Source organism: Aspergillus pseudotamarii, assembly GCF_009193445.1.
Source record: "Aspergillus pseudotamarii strain CBS 117625 unplaced genomic scaffold BDV38scaffold_1, whole genome shotgun sequence".
In the NCBI taxonomy this organism is placed as follows: Eukaryota; Fungi; Ascomycota; class Eurotiomycetes; order Eurotiales; family Aspergillaceae; genus Aspergillus; species Aspergillus pseudotamarii.
The window spans coordinates 1,489,883-1,507,744 of record NW_022475015.1 but is presented as its reverse complement, the minus strand read 5'-3'; the positions used below and the strand labels follow the sequence as shown (position 1 = coordinate 1,507,744).

Sequence of the window (17,862 nt, the reverse complement as noted above, 5' to 3'; positions counted from 1 at the left end):
ACACCATACGATCACCCATAAAGCAAAGGAAAACAAAGAAAAGATCATGGGACTCTGTAAATTAAGCCACCATATTATAACAACCCAGCGAAAGAGAAGCATGATATGTTTTACGGTAAGCAGGGTTCGGCTCTGGACATTTTAGCCACCGCTATCCCACCCAACTTATAATGAACGAAGCCGGAGGTTGTGTCGAAATGCAACCCTTATTATTAACCATGAGTTCTCACCCATCACCGAAATTCCAGATAGATCATTCGCTTGAATCTATCCCTCGTAGACAGACGGAGAGAAAGGGGGATGATATGGCTAGCTGGCTTATGGGTTGGCCTCCTTGTTACTCCGGACGCTATTGGACCGTTGGGAGGAGAAGAAACCACGACGACGGTGCTCGCGACCGCTGTACCCAGACTCTTTGCCGCCGACGGAGCCGCCAAGGCAGTACATTACGCAAGCGATGAGGAGACAGGCTACAGCAGTCCACATGAAACCGAATGACTTAGCACCCAGGCGCGCGGTTTGGCCGTTGGCGTTAAACTTGTTGCGGCCCTGGACAAAGACGGCGCTAACATAGGTATTAGTACAGTTTTTTTCTAATAATGCAATTAATGTAGTCAATGGCCGAACTTACGTCATCAGGCAAGTGGTGATGATTTGGAAAACCAAGGAAATCCAGGCCATCAGGGAAGAGATGTAGCTGCCGATACGGGTGCACATGGCCAGGAATCCAGTGAAGAGAGACACAACGCCGAAGAAAAGCGCGATGATGAGGAATGGGAATGTGAACCGGGAGGTCAGGAAGTAGTGGTTTGTGCTGGGGAGGGTTAGTTAGGAATTCAATTCGTCGCGATTCGTTCTGATCAAATATCTTGCTTACCCGATAAAGGCTGCAGGGATATTAGTGGTTGTGTCGAAGTTGCGGTGGCTCGGGGGATCGAAGGGGAAGTCGGGGTAGGAATTTCCGCAATCGCTCTTTCCATTGGGGCCGACGGCACAGATGTTCCAGAATGTCCACCGGGACAGAGATGGTGCACCTGGGATGTTGCCTGTGTCGACTTGGAGGAAGTAGATTTCGTTTAAGGGGTTCGAATTCCGTGCTCCTCCGAGCAGGGTAAGGAACATTAGTAGCAGAGCTCCAGCCGTGAAGAATAGGCCTAGGAAGCCCAGTATTACTCCTACACAGGTTCAAGTCAGTGGTTTTGCGGCTGGAGAGACCGTAGGGGGAGTTCATACTGCTGAAAGCCATGATTGAAGCAGTTGGCCTTCTACCCGGCTCAGGATTTTAAGAGGTTATGTATAACCACGCAAGTGTCGATCAAAATGGTCAACCCTAAATGCTCAACTAGCCAGTTTGGGTATACAATGGGAAGAGTTGAGGGCGAAAAGGAAGGAAGAGGAGTCGAAGACGATGAAAGTGGGAGAACACAACTAGGGCTTTAGGTATTAAAGCGAAATTCCGGCAGTCCCGGCGACCCATGTTCACGGGGAAGAGTAGTAGTGATATAATAATGAGTGTGCATCATAGGCGTTGACAGGCGACAGTTGCACTCATGCGACTCGATCTCAACGTCATCGTTGCAGTGTGCCCCGCTAACTATCCTCGGCTAGCCCCAATTTTTACTCCACGCCAACCCCGTTCAGGCAACTTAAACTTGACGTCCATGACGTTGTCGAACTACATTTTGTGAACTGACGTTGCACTTGAACTGAGAACCTTTTCTGTGTTTACCATTAGGCTGCAATTTTTTTTCAAGATGATCGCTGGTTGAGGTGGGTCTCAAAAAGTCAATGCAGCAATTTTTTCTTCCTTCTGCCTATCGAACCGGTCAAGTGGCTACACCTACTTAGGGCGAGGTAGAATATTGGTCACTGTCTATATACGGTGCCTCTTTGGCCCACTAGGTACATCACAGTACCCAAGTTTTGAGGATAACGAACCCGATTGTATTCCCATGAACCCAATCAGCTACTTGGATATATTCGCCACTAGTTGCAGTGCAGTTAAGCAGAATCTCTGTACACGCATACACCCTTCCATGAATATCCGGTACTGTCTAACTTCCATGCAAACGAGGGCGGTATGTACGCGTAGATCTAAAACGTGTGAAGTGTGACAGTTTCTGCAGAAGCTTCATAGAACTTCCAGATATTCGTGGTTAATTTGCATGATATCATATATCGATGGCCAACGTCGGGCCATGAGGCCCTCACGTTTGACTTAAACAGAGACCTAGAATATTCGTTAACGGTCGATCCTTGTCCCTAGCGCTTAAATTAAATTCAATCCAGACCTTTTGTGGCTGAACACTTGTAATCGGTCCGCTGTTGGGTAAACCTGGTAGTGCCCAACATGTTCGTCCATGGAAGTCCCAAGAAAGGCATTCCTTCTCTTTGTAACTGAAAAGAGAATCAAAAGTCTTCCAGCAAGGGTAACTAGAAAATTCCGATACTCCTTTCTCCAATACCACAGCAGCGTGGCCCCTGCTTGCTATAATCATCCAAGTTTTACCAATCCACTTATAAATGATGTACTAGCTTTCAGAAAATCCTCTAATATCGCCCGCAGCATCGGAAGCAAGCTATACCAGTTACTCAACAAACACGCACGCCTCGGTAAGACATTTAAAGATACCCTAGGCATATATCACACAAATATCTCTACATCCGAGCTGACATTTCAAACATAAGTAGAATTTGGGTTACTTCTTGTTCATGTATAAATTAATGCACGCAGAACAGTCCTTCTAGCACAGCTTGCCGCGCCATTGATTTTCTAATGCTTTCAAAACAGCTGAAAATATTTTGAAGATATTATCAATAAAAGCTTAAGGGGTCTATAGGCCCGCGGTATATCCCAATATCTTGGAAATGTTCATCCTGTCCAGTATGGTTCTTCAAACGTCATTTCTTGCTATTCTATATATTACTTGTCTTCTATATGTTGTGAAATTATCAAAATTAGTATATATGATCAGAGGGCGTGGAGAGCAAGGTTTTCTGTCTGCTTATCTATACTCAAGCCATAGTTATCAAAGTGGTCCGGAGTTGTTTGTGGTTTGAAGGTCTTACTGCTTTACAGGTAAGTGTGCTATAGTACAAGCCGAGTACGATAACTAAAGGTAATACGGCTTAGCCCAATAGGTAAGTTATGTTAGTTAGTAATAAATAGCATGATATTGTCTCTCTATCACCTACTATGATTATATCATTTGTGATTTGCTAGTTTAAGTATGGAGGACTTCTTCTGACTAAAGACTTTATCAAAGGCATATCTACCCCAGTGGTCACTAGCACATCGAGGGTGAGTTGATGAACCGCTCCGAGAGCCAGCCATCAGCACTAATATTACCATTTGTATGTATACTTTTGCCCACTTCTGTAACATTTCTATCGCCATCCACGTCTCTATGCTCCCTGAGTGATGGTCACGGGGCAACGCACTGTTATGGCCGTTATAGTCCACTAGTTGAACGTTTTATACAAACTTACTCCCAACCTTCTTGGGGACATGATAGAGCACCAAATCCTCGTTCTTTATCCACTCATCCACTCTGTCTCTATTTAAATAAGGTGCTAGGTCTCTCTCCTATCATAAAGGGCCTATTTCAATTGTTCATCATGATGTCGTGCGTTATGGAATCTCCCGCCACCGCCAGGTGCGTGCGACCTTATTGTTAATTGAGTGTATGGCGGAGTAGCCATGATGGCTTGTCGTTACTGTTGACCTTCCAATGAAGAGATACCAAAACGCTTCAACGCCCGGTGCACGAACTAAGTGGAGAACATTGATTTCTAGACTCGAACAGGAAGAAATTATATTATTAAAAAGGATCATCCGATCTCTGTTGGAGCGCTATTTGAAGGTGATGATATTCTCCATGACCGAGGATATGTCTGAGCAGCCGGTGAGTTTCTATCCAGCTATCTACTACTGGGACATGAATTCATTCTATTCTCCGGTTCTTGTATAAGAAGTTACCTTGTTGACCAAGCGAATATCTCCTCTTTGGGAGGACATATACCCACAAGAGTGTTTAAGATGTTATCTCTCACCACTCACGATCTCAAGACCTATAGTATAATCATCGAAATCCCTGTGGTACTCGAGACAATGGCTATCCGTTATTTAGATTAGCGTCAGATGAGAACCGGCTCCAACTCGAAGTTGCTGAAACCAGCAGGAGTCATTAGTGCGGAAAGGGGAGGAGAAAAAGGTTTAGGCTTAAGATTTCTTGTTTTAGTCCATTCTATCTTGGTTCCGAAAAAAATAAAAAATAGATAAAATAAAATAAAATAAATAAACAACATCTTCTTTCGAAACATACGCCGGGAGGAATGTCTATATCTAAGAAGTATTTCGGGCAGATTTGTGTGTTAGACCATAGACTTTATAGTTTAGATTCAAGACCTAACGATAACCGACTGTAACAGTATGTTCATATTCTTTTTGCTGCAGGAACTGAAGCAACAGGTTGGACACTAAGTGTGACCATGCTTTATCAAATAACAAGGAATTTTTCTTCAAGCTTCATGAAGAGCTCAGACATGTGATGCCACAGCCAAGTCATGTTCCTAATCTATTCGAGCTCGAGACTCTGCCACTAATGGTATGACTATAGGACTCCGCCTCTCTTTCTTCTTTTGCTAGTACATTGCTTTGACAAATATTCTATTAGCTGATTCCACGAAGCGCAAAGTAGTACCAGAAGCCCTTCGGCTCTCCTTTGGCGTACTCACTCGCCGGCCACGAGTCGCGCCTTTCGAAGCATTGAACTACAAAGGACACATTATACCTCCAGGTGTAAGTGCAGTATGGTGCCCGTATATTGGAAATGACTAATACTTTGACAGACACCAATGAGTCAATCAATATGCTTCATGTAGATCATCAGCACTTTCCGGATCCACTCACATTCAGCCCAGAAAGATGGCTGGGCACGGCAGAAGAAAGAAAAGCTCTTGAGTCAGTGCTTGTTCCATTTTCCAGAGGAAGCCGGGAATGCCTAGGTATAAAGTACGTATCCTCACACCCCCTCTTCTCCTCTTCCTCTTCCTTAGTCTAAATTTACGCACATCTATGGGGATTCTTACCATGCTCTCTATATATGAGTCTTTGCCTACACGGAACTCTGCCTTACACTCGCCACCTTGGTACGTCGATTTTATCTGAGCCAGGTTGACACTACACTCGATGATGTCGAGTCATACAGGGGCCATTCCCCATAGTCCTCCCCCCCCAAAAAAAAAGAAAAAAGAAAAAAGAAAAAAAGAAAAAAAGAAAAATGGAACTGGCATAAAGGCATAAAACTATAATCACGTAGGAGTACACCTTAAACATGTCATCGAAGTTTAAACTGGCTGTGTTTGAGCATTGGTTTGTCTTGGGCCAGTATACCAGTTTTCTAGATTGAGCTATTTTAGATCTAACTTGCACGACATGCATAACAGCGGTGTATCAGCAGCTCAATATTCTCAGATCAGGCACTGTCATGGTCGGATGTTCCAGTTGCTGTCAGAAGAAGTCCCAGTATTATCCCAAATATGATCAACCCGTAGCCAACAACTTGGTTAAAGGAAGAGTTTCTTGCTGGAATTCGCAGGTGTGTTGGCGCTTCAAGTTTTTGATAAGGTCAAAAGTTGGAATTGCTACATGGAATTCATTCTAAGACAATGGAAATCCCAGAATCCTGATGGAAAGTTCAAATTATCGAAAGTCATTTTTGTGGAATCACTGCGTAGACAAAACACCCCCATAGTTACGATGGGTCAATTCAGATCAGCCATAGATCAGCTGTGGAACTTGAGCAGACGACAGTGAAATTTGGAAAATATCAGAAAGTTTGATGGGGAGTATATATGAGTGAAGCCGAAGCACTGTTCTTATTGCGGTTAAAACAAATATTCCAGTGCCATGAACAGACACTGATTCCCCGACAAATGGATTCCTATATCCTCAAATGGCGCAAACTAGTCAGCTTCATATTAGACATAGTGAATGGCGGACTATGTGAGGATATTATCTCCAGACACTCTTAAAACTCCACCTCAGCGAGGCGATATGCACTTTTTGAATCACTAGAGGAGTGTAGGTACGGTATTTCGATCCGAGACCCTGTATCTATCAAAGCTAGACAAGCAAGTGAGGAAATCATATCTTACAGCATTGAAAGCTCTAGTAGCTTGCATGTGCTGGCACATGGTATCTACATAAAGCTAGTATTATCATTCTGAAATGGGTTGAGCGGAATATTGAATGGTGACAGGGTTCTAGCCAATTACTATGAATGAGAAGTGAGCTGGGCTACTCTTCGGTCTTTATTCCCCTTTACCTCGACGGAATGCAAGCTGTACGATGCAGTAGGCCGGTCAATGGGGGTATATTCTCGTATATGGTTTTCATCTACCATCTCCCATTCAGGACTTCCCAGTTCAGACCAACCTCGTGCTGGATGGCCTTTGTCTGCTTGCCAGTCCTTGGTGACCATGTCTGTGTCGTTCCATCCGGGACTAGTTCTTCGATTTCCAGTGAGACCAACGCATCCAGTACCCAATCCTGACAGTCCTGCCCCTCACTGCTTGGTGGCTTCTCATTAATTAATATTGAAAGTGCTTTAGCGCGCTGTACATCATCCAGCATTGCTACCTTGGCCAGGCCCCATGCACTTTGATCATCTATGACATGCCCGGAGCGATTTTCGAATGCAAACAGGTTGGTATCATCATCGATGACTCTAACATGTAGGAGGTCTCCAACTCGACTTGGTGGCTTATGGATAACCAATCCCCAATGAGCACGCTCGGAGGTCCCCGGACCGGATATTGACACGGAAAGCTGATAGGCCATGTCGATAGAAGGTTAAATACAACTTGTTTCACTACGATATTCTTGCACATTGCGGCAATATCTCTACCTCTACATTGGCCATATTAATAATAGTAGTCGCGCCTGCCAGGGGAGAACCCATTACCAACCTTTTGTACGGCTCGTGCTTTCATACAACTTTGTATGAGATGTGGATGGCTTGCTTTTCATTCATGTCCCAACGAGTGGATGGCATATATTTATGCTTTTCGAGTCGAAGAACACGGAAAAGATTCCCACGCGTTGATCAACCATGCGAATGAATTCTGATGTCTATAAAGTCGCCACTAGATCCATGTTTAATGACCGTGTAAATAAAAAAATAGTAGTTTTCTTTCTCTCTTACTTCATTTGCTCCTGAAGCGACTCGCCAGTATGAGTTGATTGGCTGCGGAGGAACGGTCTGGATAGCTTCGAAACAAATAGTAGTCCATCAATACTCGGCGCCTAAAGTCTTGTTCGCTATTAGATGTTCTAGGTGACGCATGAACAATTAGTATTAAATTATTTGGCAACCTTTGCTGGACGGCGCCTGCGATAGAAGGAGACTTGCAAAGCACAAGGCTGAAAATAAGTTGTATATATGTGTTGTGTGATGCCGAAGAACTGGGTATGGGTAGGCTACAGCTGATATAGCCGCCAGACACGGCTTTGTTTAAGAGGAAAGTCGGTAAAAGGGTTTGCCTTAGTTCCCCCTACCAATCCTTTCTCTGATATACAAAAGATCTGTCATACAGATAGAACTATGGACTTGAGTGCATACATGATAAGGCCCGATGCAGATCTGCATTACGTAATTACACAGGCGACAGTTAGTTAGATTAGATCTACGCTAGTACGTTTCCATCCACCTACAAACGTCACAAGAGCTGAAGCAATAGCGCAATAGCAACCATTTGACTGAACAGTGGTCTCCGGCATATCTCTACCTTTCTCTCAATCCTGGAGTAGTAATAAAAATTCGATACCTGACCTAAACGGCACAACTCCTGATCTAGTGGACTCGGTTCGCCAGAATGGCTACTTGGGTATACCCGCCGCTACCTCCGCAGCAGCTGGAACGGGAGGCTGATAGTGCATTGGTATACCTCTCCCCAGATGTCTACTGGTTTCTTTTGGCCATTTCAAGAGTTAAAGAATCGCATGTATGATATACCTCTGTTGTTGACTTTTGACACCAATACAGGCCAGGGAATTAGAATGGTTACTGCGTTCCCTGCAAGACTCACTCGCCTCCCTAAGAGAAGGCCTGCATGAATGCGCTGCGCTTCTTGCTCCTAAAGAGCCAGGCTCAACATTGGTGGTATCCACTGTACGATCCGAGATCGTGAAGGGCTTCATAACAAGGATCGGAACGGAAATCGTGAAAGGCGTATGTTCGCGCTTGCATTCTCCTATTTCTCGGACGAACCAATTAGACTGACCAGGTATTGTCGTGCGCTAGGATATTCAACTACGCCTTGGTTCCCTTGCTCCTGCGCGTGGCTCCCCAACGACTCGCTTATGTTTGTCGAACTCACCCGGTGCTCCAGAGCTTGTGCTACATCAGTTGGTTTCGGTGAGGAACTTGGTCAACCAGAGTCTCGATGTGGTGGATGTCAGCACTTGGACTGGCGACCCGCTCAATGCAAGTTTCATATATGGACAGCTGCGTTTACTATATGAAACTCTGTCCGAGGCTCGGCAGATGTTGAAGGGCGAGAGTGATCAAATCAGGGGCAAGTGGTGGGAGACAAGTGCGCTTGAGGATGTATGTTCGGCGCGTCATTTTGTGGTCCTCTTTATTGGTGACTAACTTATAACTGCGAAGATGTTTGACCCACCGTTGCCGCTAAACCTTTCTTTCCATCTATCCATCGCCGATTCTGCCCTCGTCTTGTACCTAAGGACGCTCGAGTCTAGCACACCCACACATACTCCCACAGCTTTTGCCACCGACATTTCTTTGACCGGGTTCAATTTGCGAGACCGTTTGTTTGGAACTCGACACCGTGCGCATGATGAGGCCGGAGATGTTTTCACGTGGAAGGGAGACGAGGTCAAAGTAAGGGAAAAGATTCGCGTGGAGAGTCAGGACCCGAGCCTGATGGCAGTCATGGCGAAGTTGACTGCTCTGCAACACGAAGTGATGAAATGGATTTCTGCACTGAAAGTGCTCATGGGCAACGAAGATACCGATAGCGAGGAATAGTTTTAAAAGGCTCTAAATTGCACAAACTGTTCTATATCATTCAACTACATTGACATATCATTAAGTACTATATATTTAATTTCATGACTTGGAGATAATGCACATACTATAAAAATTACATAATTGGACTACCACCTTCCACCCGCCAATGGGAAGAGCGGAATTTCTGATGGCTGCATTTCTTGGCAAAGATTTTCCTAAACAGAGCTCTCACGAGTGGCGTTTTCCCTCCATCCCCAGACTCAGGTCGCTAATCATCGCTTTCCGGGTGGTAAGAAGGGTTGATGATGCTATCAAGATCCCCAGCATCAACGGCGAGCCGGTCTTGCTCCCACGGCCTTCTGCGCACCATTGCATCGAAGTCGTCGCAAATCAGTTCGCAACAGCTCCGCGGCGGAGCTACCAGTTTCATAGCGCAGCGGTACAAATACACAAACGCGCGATACGAGTTGTCCCTTAATTCACCGGTCGGATTCCCTCGAAAGACTGCTACTGGATACTCAATCGGCGGTTTGGAAAATGGACGGCGATATGCGTCGACGGTGCCCCCCGTAGATGGCAATGTCAATACGGATCGGAAGGACGCTGTCTACAACGTGATCGACAAGATTGAACAGAATGAGATGGAAATGGCTGAGCTTATGGATGAGCTGAGCCTGTTGGACGACTACTGGGAAGCTCTTAACCTTGATGGTCCAGAACTTGATCATGCATTTAGCGAGACGATCGGCCATCGGGACCAGGAGACTTTAGAAGCGCGCGTACAGGAGGCGAGACAGGTGTTTGGGGACACTCTGCCCGATGGATTTCTAAACGACACTGAGTTGCAGTTATACATCCAGCTGTATGGCGAGCCGATCATTCGCCAGGAGGAGTTGGAGCTTGAAGTGGAGGAAGATGAGAAGGACCCCGATGTTTTATACCGTGAAGATGGCCAGGGAGGATGGGAAGCAGTCGATTTTGAGCAGGCTGAGTCAGTGGATGAGCCACCTGTGGTCTATGATATGGAGGTCGGCCCGGTCGAGGATGAATCTATCGCCATGCAACGGACAAGGGAAGTGGCGGAACAGCTCGGCGGAGAAATCATGCTGGAGCAGTTTGAAGAAGAAGCAAATCCCGACGACACGCCTCGACTGCATCCTCTGACTGTGGAAGGGAAGTTCTCTACTGATCCCAGTACTGTTTTCCTGCCCAAAGATACAGTAACTGGACCTATTTCCATCATTCTGTCCGACTACTCCAATAAGCATATTGCAGATGTTGCCCATCGCACCTTTGGCGGTACACGCCTGCCTTATTCTACTACCACTCCCCCACCACGCGCACAGATGCCTCAGCTTCCTATCCCACTAGACGCTTCCCAGCGGCACATGACAGAAATGGAGGCGAATGCATACATTGCGGCTCTGTACCCTGGAATGTATACATCTATACTGAGCACCCTGGTCGAGGTCCGAAAGCGCTTGGGCACGGAGTGGTTGCGTGGGCTCATCTCGAAAGAAGATGGCCCGCATATCCTTGATGCCAGTGCTGGTGGCGCCGGAGTCCTTGCATGGCGAGATGTCATCCGTGCAGAGTGGGAGTCTATGGTCCCAGACCATCCCAAGGCAAGTCCTTATCCTGTGGGTAGATCGACTGTCGTCACTGGTTCGGATGCCCTTCGAATGCGTGCTAGTTTAATGTTGGAGAACACCTCGTTCCTACCACGCTTGCCTGACTATGTTCACATCCGCGAGAAACCTACTCTAGATGATGAGAGAGCTCCTCCAAAGCGAAAGCAGTACGATATTATCGTGGCTCCCCATAGCTTGCTCGGCATAGAGGAGGAATTCCTACGCAAAGAGCACGTGGAGAATCTGTGGAATCTCCTCAACCCTGAGGGCGGTGTTCTGATCCTTCTCGAGAAGGGACACCAGAAAGGATTCGAAGCAATTGCTGGAGCCCGTGAGATGATTCTTAAGCGTCTCGTATCGAGCCCTGGCTCTACAGAATATACCAACTTCACGGAGTCGCCAATTGAGGATTCACATATTGAGAAGGAACCTGGAATGATCGTTGCGCCCTGCACTAACCATGAGAAATGCCCCATGTTCAACACCCCAGGTCATTCCAAGGGACGCAAAGATTATTGCCATTTCCAGCAGAGATATATCAGACCATCATTCCTCCAGCGTATCTTGGGAGCCAAGGATCGGAACCACGAAGATGTGAAGTTCAGTTATATCGCTGTACAACGTGGCGTGGACTTGCGTGAGACGAAGGGTATTGTACAAGGCCCAGAAGCTACCGAAGCGGCCTTTGCTGGCTATGAAGATCTACACGAAACAGTTGTAGAAGAGCCGGAACCATCAGACGAAGCTACTGGTTCTCAGACTGAGGCAAGCGAACAGGTGAAGCCCGAGAACTTCCACACCTTGTCTCTTCCTCGTATTGTGTATCCCCCAATGAAACGCCGCGGACATGTCATCTTTGATTTCTGTACGCCTGCTGGAAAGATTGAGCGCTGGACTGTTCCCCGCTCCTATAGCCGTCGGGCATATAAAGATGCTCGCAAGTCAAACTGGGGGGATCTGTGGGCTCTTGGTGCGAAGACACGCGTCGCTAGAGGCCTGAGACTCGGTGATAAGCACGGCGAAGGCAAGAAAGAACGTTTGGCTAGGCGGGCAGCCCTCAGGGCCGAATTAGCCGAGGAAGGTGAACTTGAGCAGCAGTCCGAGGGTTCTGACTGGCCTGAGGTGCCAATTCCGCAGAGAAAGAAGGGTCAAACAATCCCTAGCTGGAAGAAGCATGCGGACAAGAAGAAGGTGAGACAGGCTTCGAAGAAGCATGCCGCTGCGAAAGTAGCACAGGATGACTTTTTGGTTTGAAAGCTTCGTTTGGCATAATTCATCGGCTGGCGGGAAACAAAGGCATAGGGCTACGGCGCATGGATGGTTCATATCTCGGTACAGGCAGCTGGGCTTCAATTTCTGAAAAATGTATTATAAATGTATCATAAATAACGGATATATGTAATTAGACCACAACTGTATGGCTTATTGAGCTCTTCACTCAATTTCAAAGTGACCAATATTCCTCTCACATACAACGTCAGCAGCCCCCTATATAATCCATGGACTGTGCCGAGACAATCGCAATCGAATGATTCACGGGAAGACACTAATGGCCTGAAGGTGCCCGCCAAATCCTAGCATGAGGGATATGGCAATTGTTGGCGGATGATGGTTGACTGAAAGACTCTACTTTCGCATCGTCAATCCTCGGCTTTATACATTCGTAGCGCATATGTCGAGCACTATGCACGGTGAGTACTAATGCAAAGAGTAGACATATTTTAAAGATACGGTCTCAGCGCTACTCGGCGATGATGGTGACCTCCTTCCTTTGAGGCGGAGTTGTCGAGCTCTGGTAGTTTCACCGTATATAATGGCAGGTGTACAGGGATGACGTAGTTGCAACCATTTTGCGCTGTTGCTATAGTTTTCACTCCGCCGGTGCAGACTTATTGGGCAGCCATGCTCTTTCTCAACTGACGTTCGCGCTGTTTACTCTGCAACTCCAGTCTCTCAACGGCGTACTTCAGCCGTTCCTTCTTCTGTACCAACCGCCTGAACTCTGCCGCTTTTGTAGCATTCGCCTTTTGTCGATCCCCATAGGCATTCTGGCTACGGCTTGAGGTTTGGCGACTCTCGCTGGAGTACATCCTGCCTTCCTGCAGCTCAGCTTTTGCTCGGAGAGCTTGTTCGCGACGAGAGAGTTTTTCGACGTGGTTTGACGCTAATGATAGCAAGTGTCTGATGCTGGGAGTGATCTCATCGAGTAGTGATTGCTGTGCTTCGCGGAGCGTAGGCTCGGGGAGAAGTTCAAAGTGCTGTGATTGAACTTTTATCAGTACGTTGACCGGGTTCCGGAAGGTATGTTGCCGGCACTTACTCGGGTTGTTTGCAAGACCTTACACAGGCGGGGAAAGTCACTAACACCCGACTCAAGAGTGGAGATAGATGAGTCGAGAAGTTGTAGAGAGGATTGGAGAGACGTGACTGAAGCATTTAGTGATGCCGCCATAGTGACATGAGGTAGCAGTAATGTAGAAGCGTTTCTGAATATACGTAGAAAGTATGAAGTTAGACTCGATGATAACCGCTGCATTTGTTTACAGGCGGAGGGGCTAACGGAGTGATAAAAGCGGCGATGGGCCCGTGCGGCAATGGTAAAAGCGGCCGGGAGTCGGACCTCCGGGCAAAACTCGTTGTTCCCGCTCCTCCTCGTTGCACCGTATTCCGCCTACATCAACTCAACTCTCACCTCTATCCTCTTAGGACATTCCCGTACAATTCACGACTTGTCACCATGTCTCTCCTCGGAAAGAAGTTCCCCACCCCCATCGGTAAGGCATCGCGTCGGTCGGAGATTTATGTTGGATTAAACCAGGTCGAAAGCTGACTGACCTACCTCGTTACAGCCAAGCCTCTGGGCCCCTTCTTCGCTGCCGGTATGCATCACCATTATTGAATCTCCTCTTCGAATACGTCTATTCTATTTGATCTCGACTATGGGATATGTGTTTGGACGAGTACGCAAGGTACCAGATCTCGGATACTGACGGGACTCTTTTACCAGGCGCTGTCATCCTCTACGGCATCAACTCCCTCGGCAATGCCCTCATGAACAGTGAGCCACCCCGTTCTTCGAGTTCCCGAGATGTCCTGCCTCTATAGAGGCTAGCTTTCCTCTTCAATGCAAGCAAATCCCGCAATATCTCAATTATAACTAACCTCGGTTCCCTTCTGCAGCCGGAGAGTTCAAGAACGACCCCCGCAACCCCAACCTCAAGAACAACAAGCATTAAATTAATCTCTGTTAATCTGAGAATATCGATTTGACGGGTGAAAGAGGAATATGGAGGGTGGCTGATTACCCGGATTGCTGCTTCGCCCAAGTTTCGGTTCGCGGACAGTTATTCTGTACAGGCATATAGACCGTCATGGGATTTTGACGAATTGACAAGTTGTACCACCACTACTACGGTCATCTTTTCCAGTACAAGTTTTCATCTGTTTCCTTTGCCTTGAATGGTATTCCTTTACGTAATACGGCTGCGAAGTTACATCAGTAGCTGAGAGCTTATCACACGCCGTTTCTGGTTTCATGCTAACTTTATATAAACTGTCTTTCGCTGATAAATGCCTCTCAGTCCTCCTGTCTTGGTAGCTTCAAGAAGTGGCTTGTAATATGGCGGCTACATTCCATGATCGAGAGCTCAAGTCTAGTGATGCATGATCCAGTGTTGCAGTGTGGATAATCTGTTCCATTCCTACAGAGCTTCTTTTTTATAGAATCACTCGATCCGCCGGCTTGATCAAGTTAAGTTGTTTCCCAGTGACTTACTCCAGGAACGCTGATCATGCCGTTCCATGAGAATCTTGAGTGGTGATAGTACGGTTGTGCGCATTATGCCGTAGTAATTAGGAAGCTCCAGTAAATTTGATGTAGGTCATATAAATCACTATCACCATATCAACTCATGTAAATGGTGATCACTTGCACTAGGGTCATCCAGAGCTAGAGCTCCCTATCAAACACACCGGACGGGTAGGCATTAATAACCGTCACATAGGTAGTTGAGATAGATCGCCTCGGCCGCTTTCATCTCATCCATACTATACTAGTAGTAAGATGCGAAAAGATCATCCCGAGCCCTGTGGAGTGGTCAATTCGACACCTAACTAACTAGTTAGTTAGTTTTATGCCGCCTTAATAAAATTAATGAATATGAAACTATTCAACTATCTAGATAGAAATCATTTATATAAAAAAAGTAAAATAAAAAAAAAGCCCCGGCATACCTACTATTCATCAGGCCCCCCGATTTGCCTGAATGACTACCTCAACATGGTGAGACACCTACATCATCAGAAGTCGAGGTCGCCATTCAGGGATTGCCACACTTCCAAAACCATAGATCTTGAGTGAGCGCTTGAGCTAATAAAATCTATAAAACCGTACTTTTCTTGAAAATAATCCCTCGTGCAATTCCACACGGTTTCAATAGGTGAGAGGCCAGGTGAAAAGGTAGACCAGCGTATTATATAGTTCCCCTGCCCTTCTAGAGCTCCAATAGTAGATTTGTATGACTTGCCACACCAACATATATTATTTATATCGTGGGTTTCTAAACGTTTTGCGTAGGTAACTGTATTCACACTAAAAATTTGCTGCATAGGTTGTCGGCCTCCAAACAAATGGTAAATTCCGGATTTAATCGTATAAGTAGATTGGAAAACCTTGTCATGTGATAAAGACTTTTATCCATATTTATACTCAACAAAGTCAGTGTGGCCGAGTGGTTAAGGCGATTGACTGTACGTATCTCATACATGAAATACACAATTATATATCACTAACAACTTCAACAGCGAATTTCCCATATTCGGTATCAATTCCATTCGTGGGCACAGGTTCGAATCCTGTCGCTGACGTTTCATCTTTTTTAGTTTTTTTTTTTAACTCAACCCACACTTAGATAGTTTAAATTAAACTGGGGCCGGGGGTTTTATCCAACCGCCTCGAAAGCTCTTACTACAGTGTACCGTACAGTTCTTATTGTCACATGATAGTACGGGGACTCGGTTTGATCAATCACGTGAGATTATGCGCATTTTCGATTAGCGAAGTGTAATTTATTCCTAACGCTAATATTAAATAGGTAAAATACTTAGTCTGTACCTTAATTGTAAATTTGTAATCCTATATATTCAACTATTTTCTACTTTTAATATCTTTATAGTTATTTTTATCTCAAGATATCCTTAAACTATAATTAAGCTCTTATATAGGATATTTTGGATATCTTAAAAAGTTAAAATAACTTTTACAGATGTTCTAATAGTGCATTAGTGCATCAAAGAATGCTTCTTTTTTGATATAATTTCAGTGTACTATATATTTCTGCCTGAGCAGAGCAAGTTAAAAGATCTCATACTTAGGAAATAGGCAAATATTGAGTATTACACTGCGTATTTTCGGCTATTTTAGTTTAGCGTGGCTCGTGACGTCCAAATCACAATTCCCTTCGATTACTTGTGAACACTCCCCCGCTGTACTACTGGTGAAATCAAAACTATTTTTTCATCTGACCTTAGGTTATGAGGCCTGGCTTATTCCGAAACTTTTTGAAGCTTTTTAAATTATTGCTTTGATCTAAAGAAGCTGTTTTTCTCATTACTCTTTTAAAAAGTCAGATACTTCAGACCAACCATCCAACCAAAAAAACTCTTTGATCACAACTTTACTGAGAGCTCACTTAGCAGCTCTACTCGCTAGATTGGACTCTGGGAGCCATCCGGATAGATCAGATCCCTGCCATATATCCTGATTGCATTGATGCTGTTTCTAGACGCTTGAAAATTTACTCTTGTTTAGAACTTTGGGAGTTATAACTTATATGTAACAAACACACTGTAAGCTCACTACCTAAAAGTGCTTATAGATTCTAAAGAGCTTCGTCCCTCGAAGGCCTCAGCTGAATACGCTCGCTAGGAACATATCTCGCTGGTTCTAAAAAAAAAAAGCTGGCTTGCTCTATAGATAGAGCCCTCTCTGGTGCAGTAGCTACTTTCCACCACCGAATTTATTATATATTCTACTGAGGCATACGAGGCAATGAGGCGCCTAGTTTCTAGGGCGTGGTGGCAAACTTACCCGAACTGCTCATATGAAAGCTTTAAAACGAAGCGTATGTCCTATATCTCAATTCCCCAACATGTTGACTATCCCCCTTTCGATCTTATCACTTTGATTACGTCTGCGGCTCGGCGTAAGAAGGGCTAGTCCTCGTCATCCCAGGCCATCTCTCTGCGCCCAGGTACTCTGAATGATGAACCAGCCACCGGGAAGGTGTAGTTTGGTAAGACAGAGGGGTGAGACAATTGGCCAGTGGATCGGTTGCTTACCTGTACTGGTATAAACGGTGGGTATGATTTAATCAACGGTGATGAGCCGATTGATGACGCCATAGAGTGGATGGTTAGGGAAAGGGTAGATGTCGTTGATGGCGAGGACGTGGATGTCTGTCTCTTACTACTATGTGAGCTTGAGTCTTGACTACCTACTCGGACTGCCTGTATAGAACTGAACTTTTCTCCTACCACCGCCACTATAATAAGGGAAACGGATTTTCTAAAGCCCTGCACTGTTGCCATAGACAAGGGCAATTGATCTTGATCAGCAAAACGCTTTGGTAGAATCGACTACTTTATCAACACGTGGCTCATTCTGGTCTAAGAATGGCACCTTGTTTGAAAGCCTGCTCAGGGCCTGCTTTAATATATTGACAACAACCAGTATGTACACTGCAGATATTAGGGCCATGGAGCGCCACTGCTTTTATAACAATCCAGAGTTTTGTTCAAATGATTGGAATACCAATACCAACTAATTTAGTACCCGAATCAACTATTTTATAAAGCTACTAAGTGCAATATAGGACTCCTAGGTACCTCTAGAGGCAGGTCTTTAAACCACTCAAATACCAAACTATCAAGGAATATCGGGGTACTGCTAGATTAGGGAATCTGTTTGTATTCAGGGGCATGTTGACAATTACACGCCCTAGACCGTGTTAAGGCCTAGCGCACAATCTCTTTGTTCTCAATTTGTTTTGGCTTCAATTAATTTTGTTTCAAGCAGTAGGCTTTCATCACGACCTATAGATACCTAGCAGCTCATACTAGGCAGTCAGAGCCGCGGGGTACCTATAGGTATTGGGGGTCACATACTCTTGAACCCCCACTATAGATAGAGGCAATAA

General features: G+C 45.5%; 6 protein-coding genes across 6 annotated transcripts; 3 read left to right on the top strand and 3 right to left on the bottom strand.

The window, feature by feature from the left end:
- Positions 1 to 318: 318 nt before the first annotated feature.
- On the bottom strand, positions 319 to 1,122 carry BDV38DRAFT_267126 (SUR7/PalI family protein; the record flags this gene model as incomplete). Its single annotated transcript, XM_032056528.1, has 3 exons — positions 319 to 565; positions 632 to 814; positions 878 to 1,122. The coding sequence occupies 3 exons, from the start codon at positions 1,120 to 1,122 to the stop codon at positions 319 to 321; spliced, it is 675 nt and encodes a 224-aa protein (XP_031920116.1).
- A 5,278-nt stretch (positions 1,123 to 6,400) lies between these two features.
- BDV38DRAFT_277113 (uncharacterized protein) lies at positions 6,401 to 6,844 on the bottom strand (the record flags this gene model as incomplete). Its single annotated transcript, XM_032058410.1, has 1 exon — positions 6,401 to 6,844. One exon carries the CDS (start codon positions 6,842 to 6,844, stop codon positions 6,401 to 6,403), a length of 444 nt encoding a protein of 147 aa, XP_031920115.1.
- Positions 6,845 to 7,734: 890 nt separating this feature from the next.
- On the top strand, positions 7,735 to 9,108 carry BDV38DRAFT_232694 (uncharacterized protein). The gene is made up of 4 exons (XM_032053056.1): positions 7,735 to 7,944; positions 8,049 to 8,234; positions 8,307 to 8,612; positions 8,673 to 9,108. The coding sequence occupies exons 1-4, from the start codon at positions 7,879 to 7,881 to the stop codon at positions 9,051 to 9,053; spliced, it is 939 nt and encodes a 312-aa protein (XP_031920114.1). The 5' UTR covers positions 7,735 to 7,878; the 3' UTR covers positions 9,054 to 9,108.
- Positions 9,109 to 9,149: 41 nt separating this feature from the next.
- Positions 9,150 to 12,238, top strand: BDV38DRAFT_6843 (tRNA methyltransferase RSM22). The gene has a single exon (XM_032063772.1). It carries the CDS (start codon positions 9,338 to 9,340, stop codon positions 11,918 to 11,920), a length of 2,583 nt encoding a protein of 860 aa, XP_031920113.1. The 5' UTR covers positions 9,150 to 9,337; the 3' UTR covers positions 11,921 to 12,238.
- A 317-nt stretch (positions 12,239 to 12,555) lies between these two features.
- Positions 12,556 to 13,118, bottom strand: BDV38DRAFT_277110 (DASH complex subunit SPC19; the record flags this gene model as incomplete). The annotated part of the gene is made up of 2 exons (XM_032058409.1): positions 12,556 to 12,924; positions 12,987 to 13,118. 2 exons carry the CDS (start codon positions 13,116 to 13,118, stop codon positions 12,556 to 12,558), a joined length of 501 nt encoding a protein of 166 aa, XP_031920112.1.
- Positions 13,119 to 13,403: 285 nt separating this feature from the next.
- Positions 13,404 to 13,771, top strand: BDV38DRAFT_277109 (F1F0 ATP synthase subunit i; the record flags this gene model as incomplete). Its single annotated transcript, XM_032058408.1, has 3 exons — positions 13,404 to 13,440; positions 13,516 to 13,545; positions 13,674 to 13,771. 3 exons carry the CDS (start codon positions 13,404 to 13,406, stop codon positions 13,769 to 13,771), a joined length of 165 nt encoding a protein of 54 aa, XP_031920111.1.
- Between the last annotated feature and the right edge of the window lie 4,091 nt (positions 13,772 to 17,862).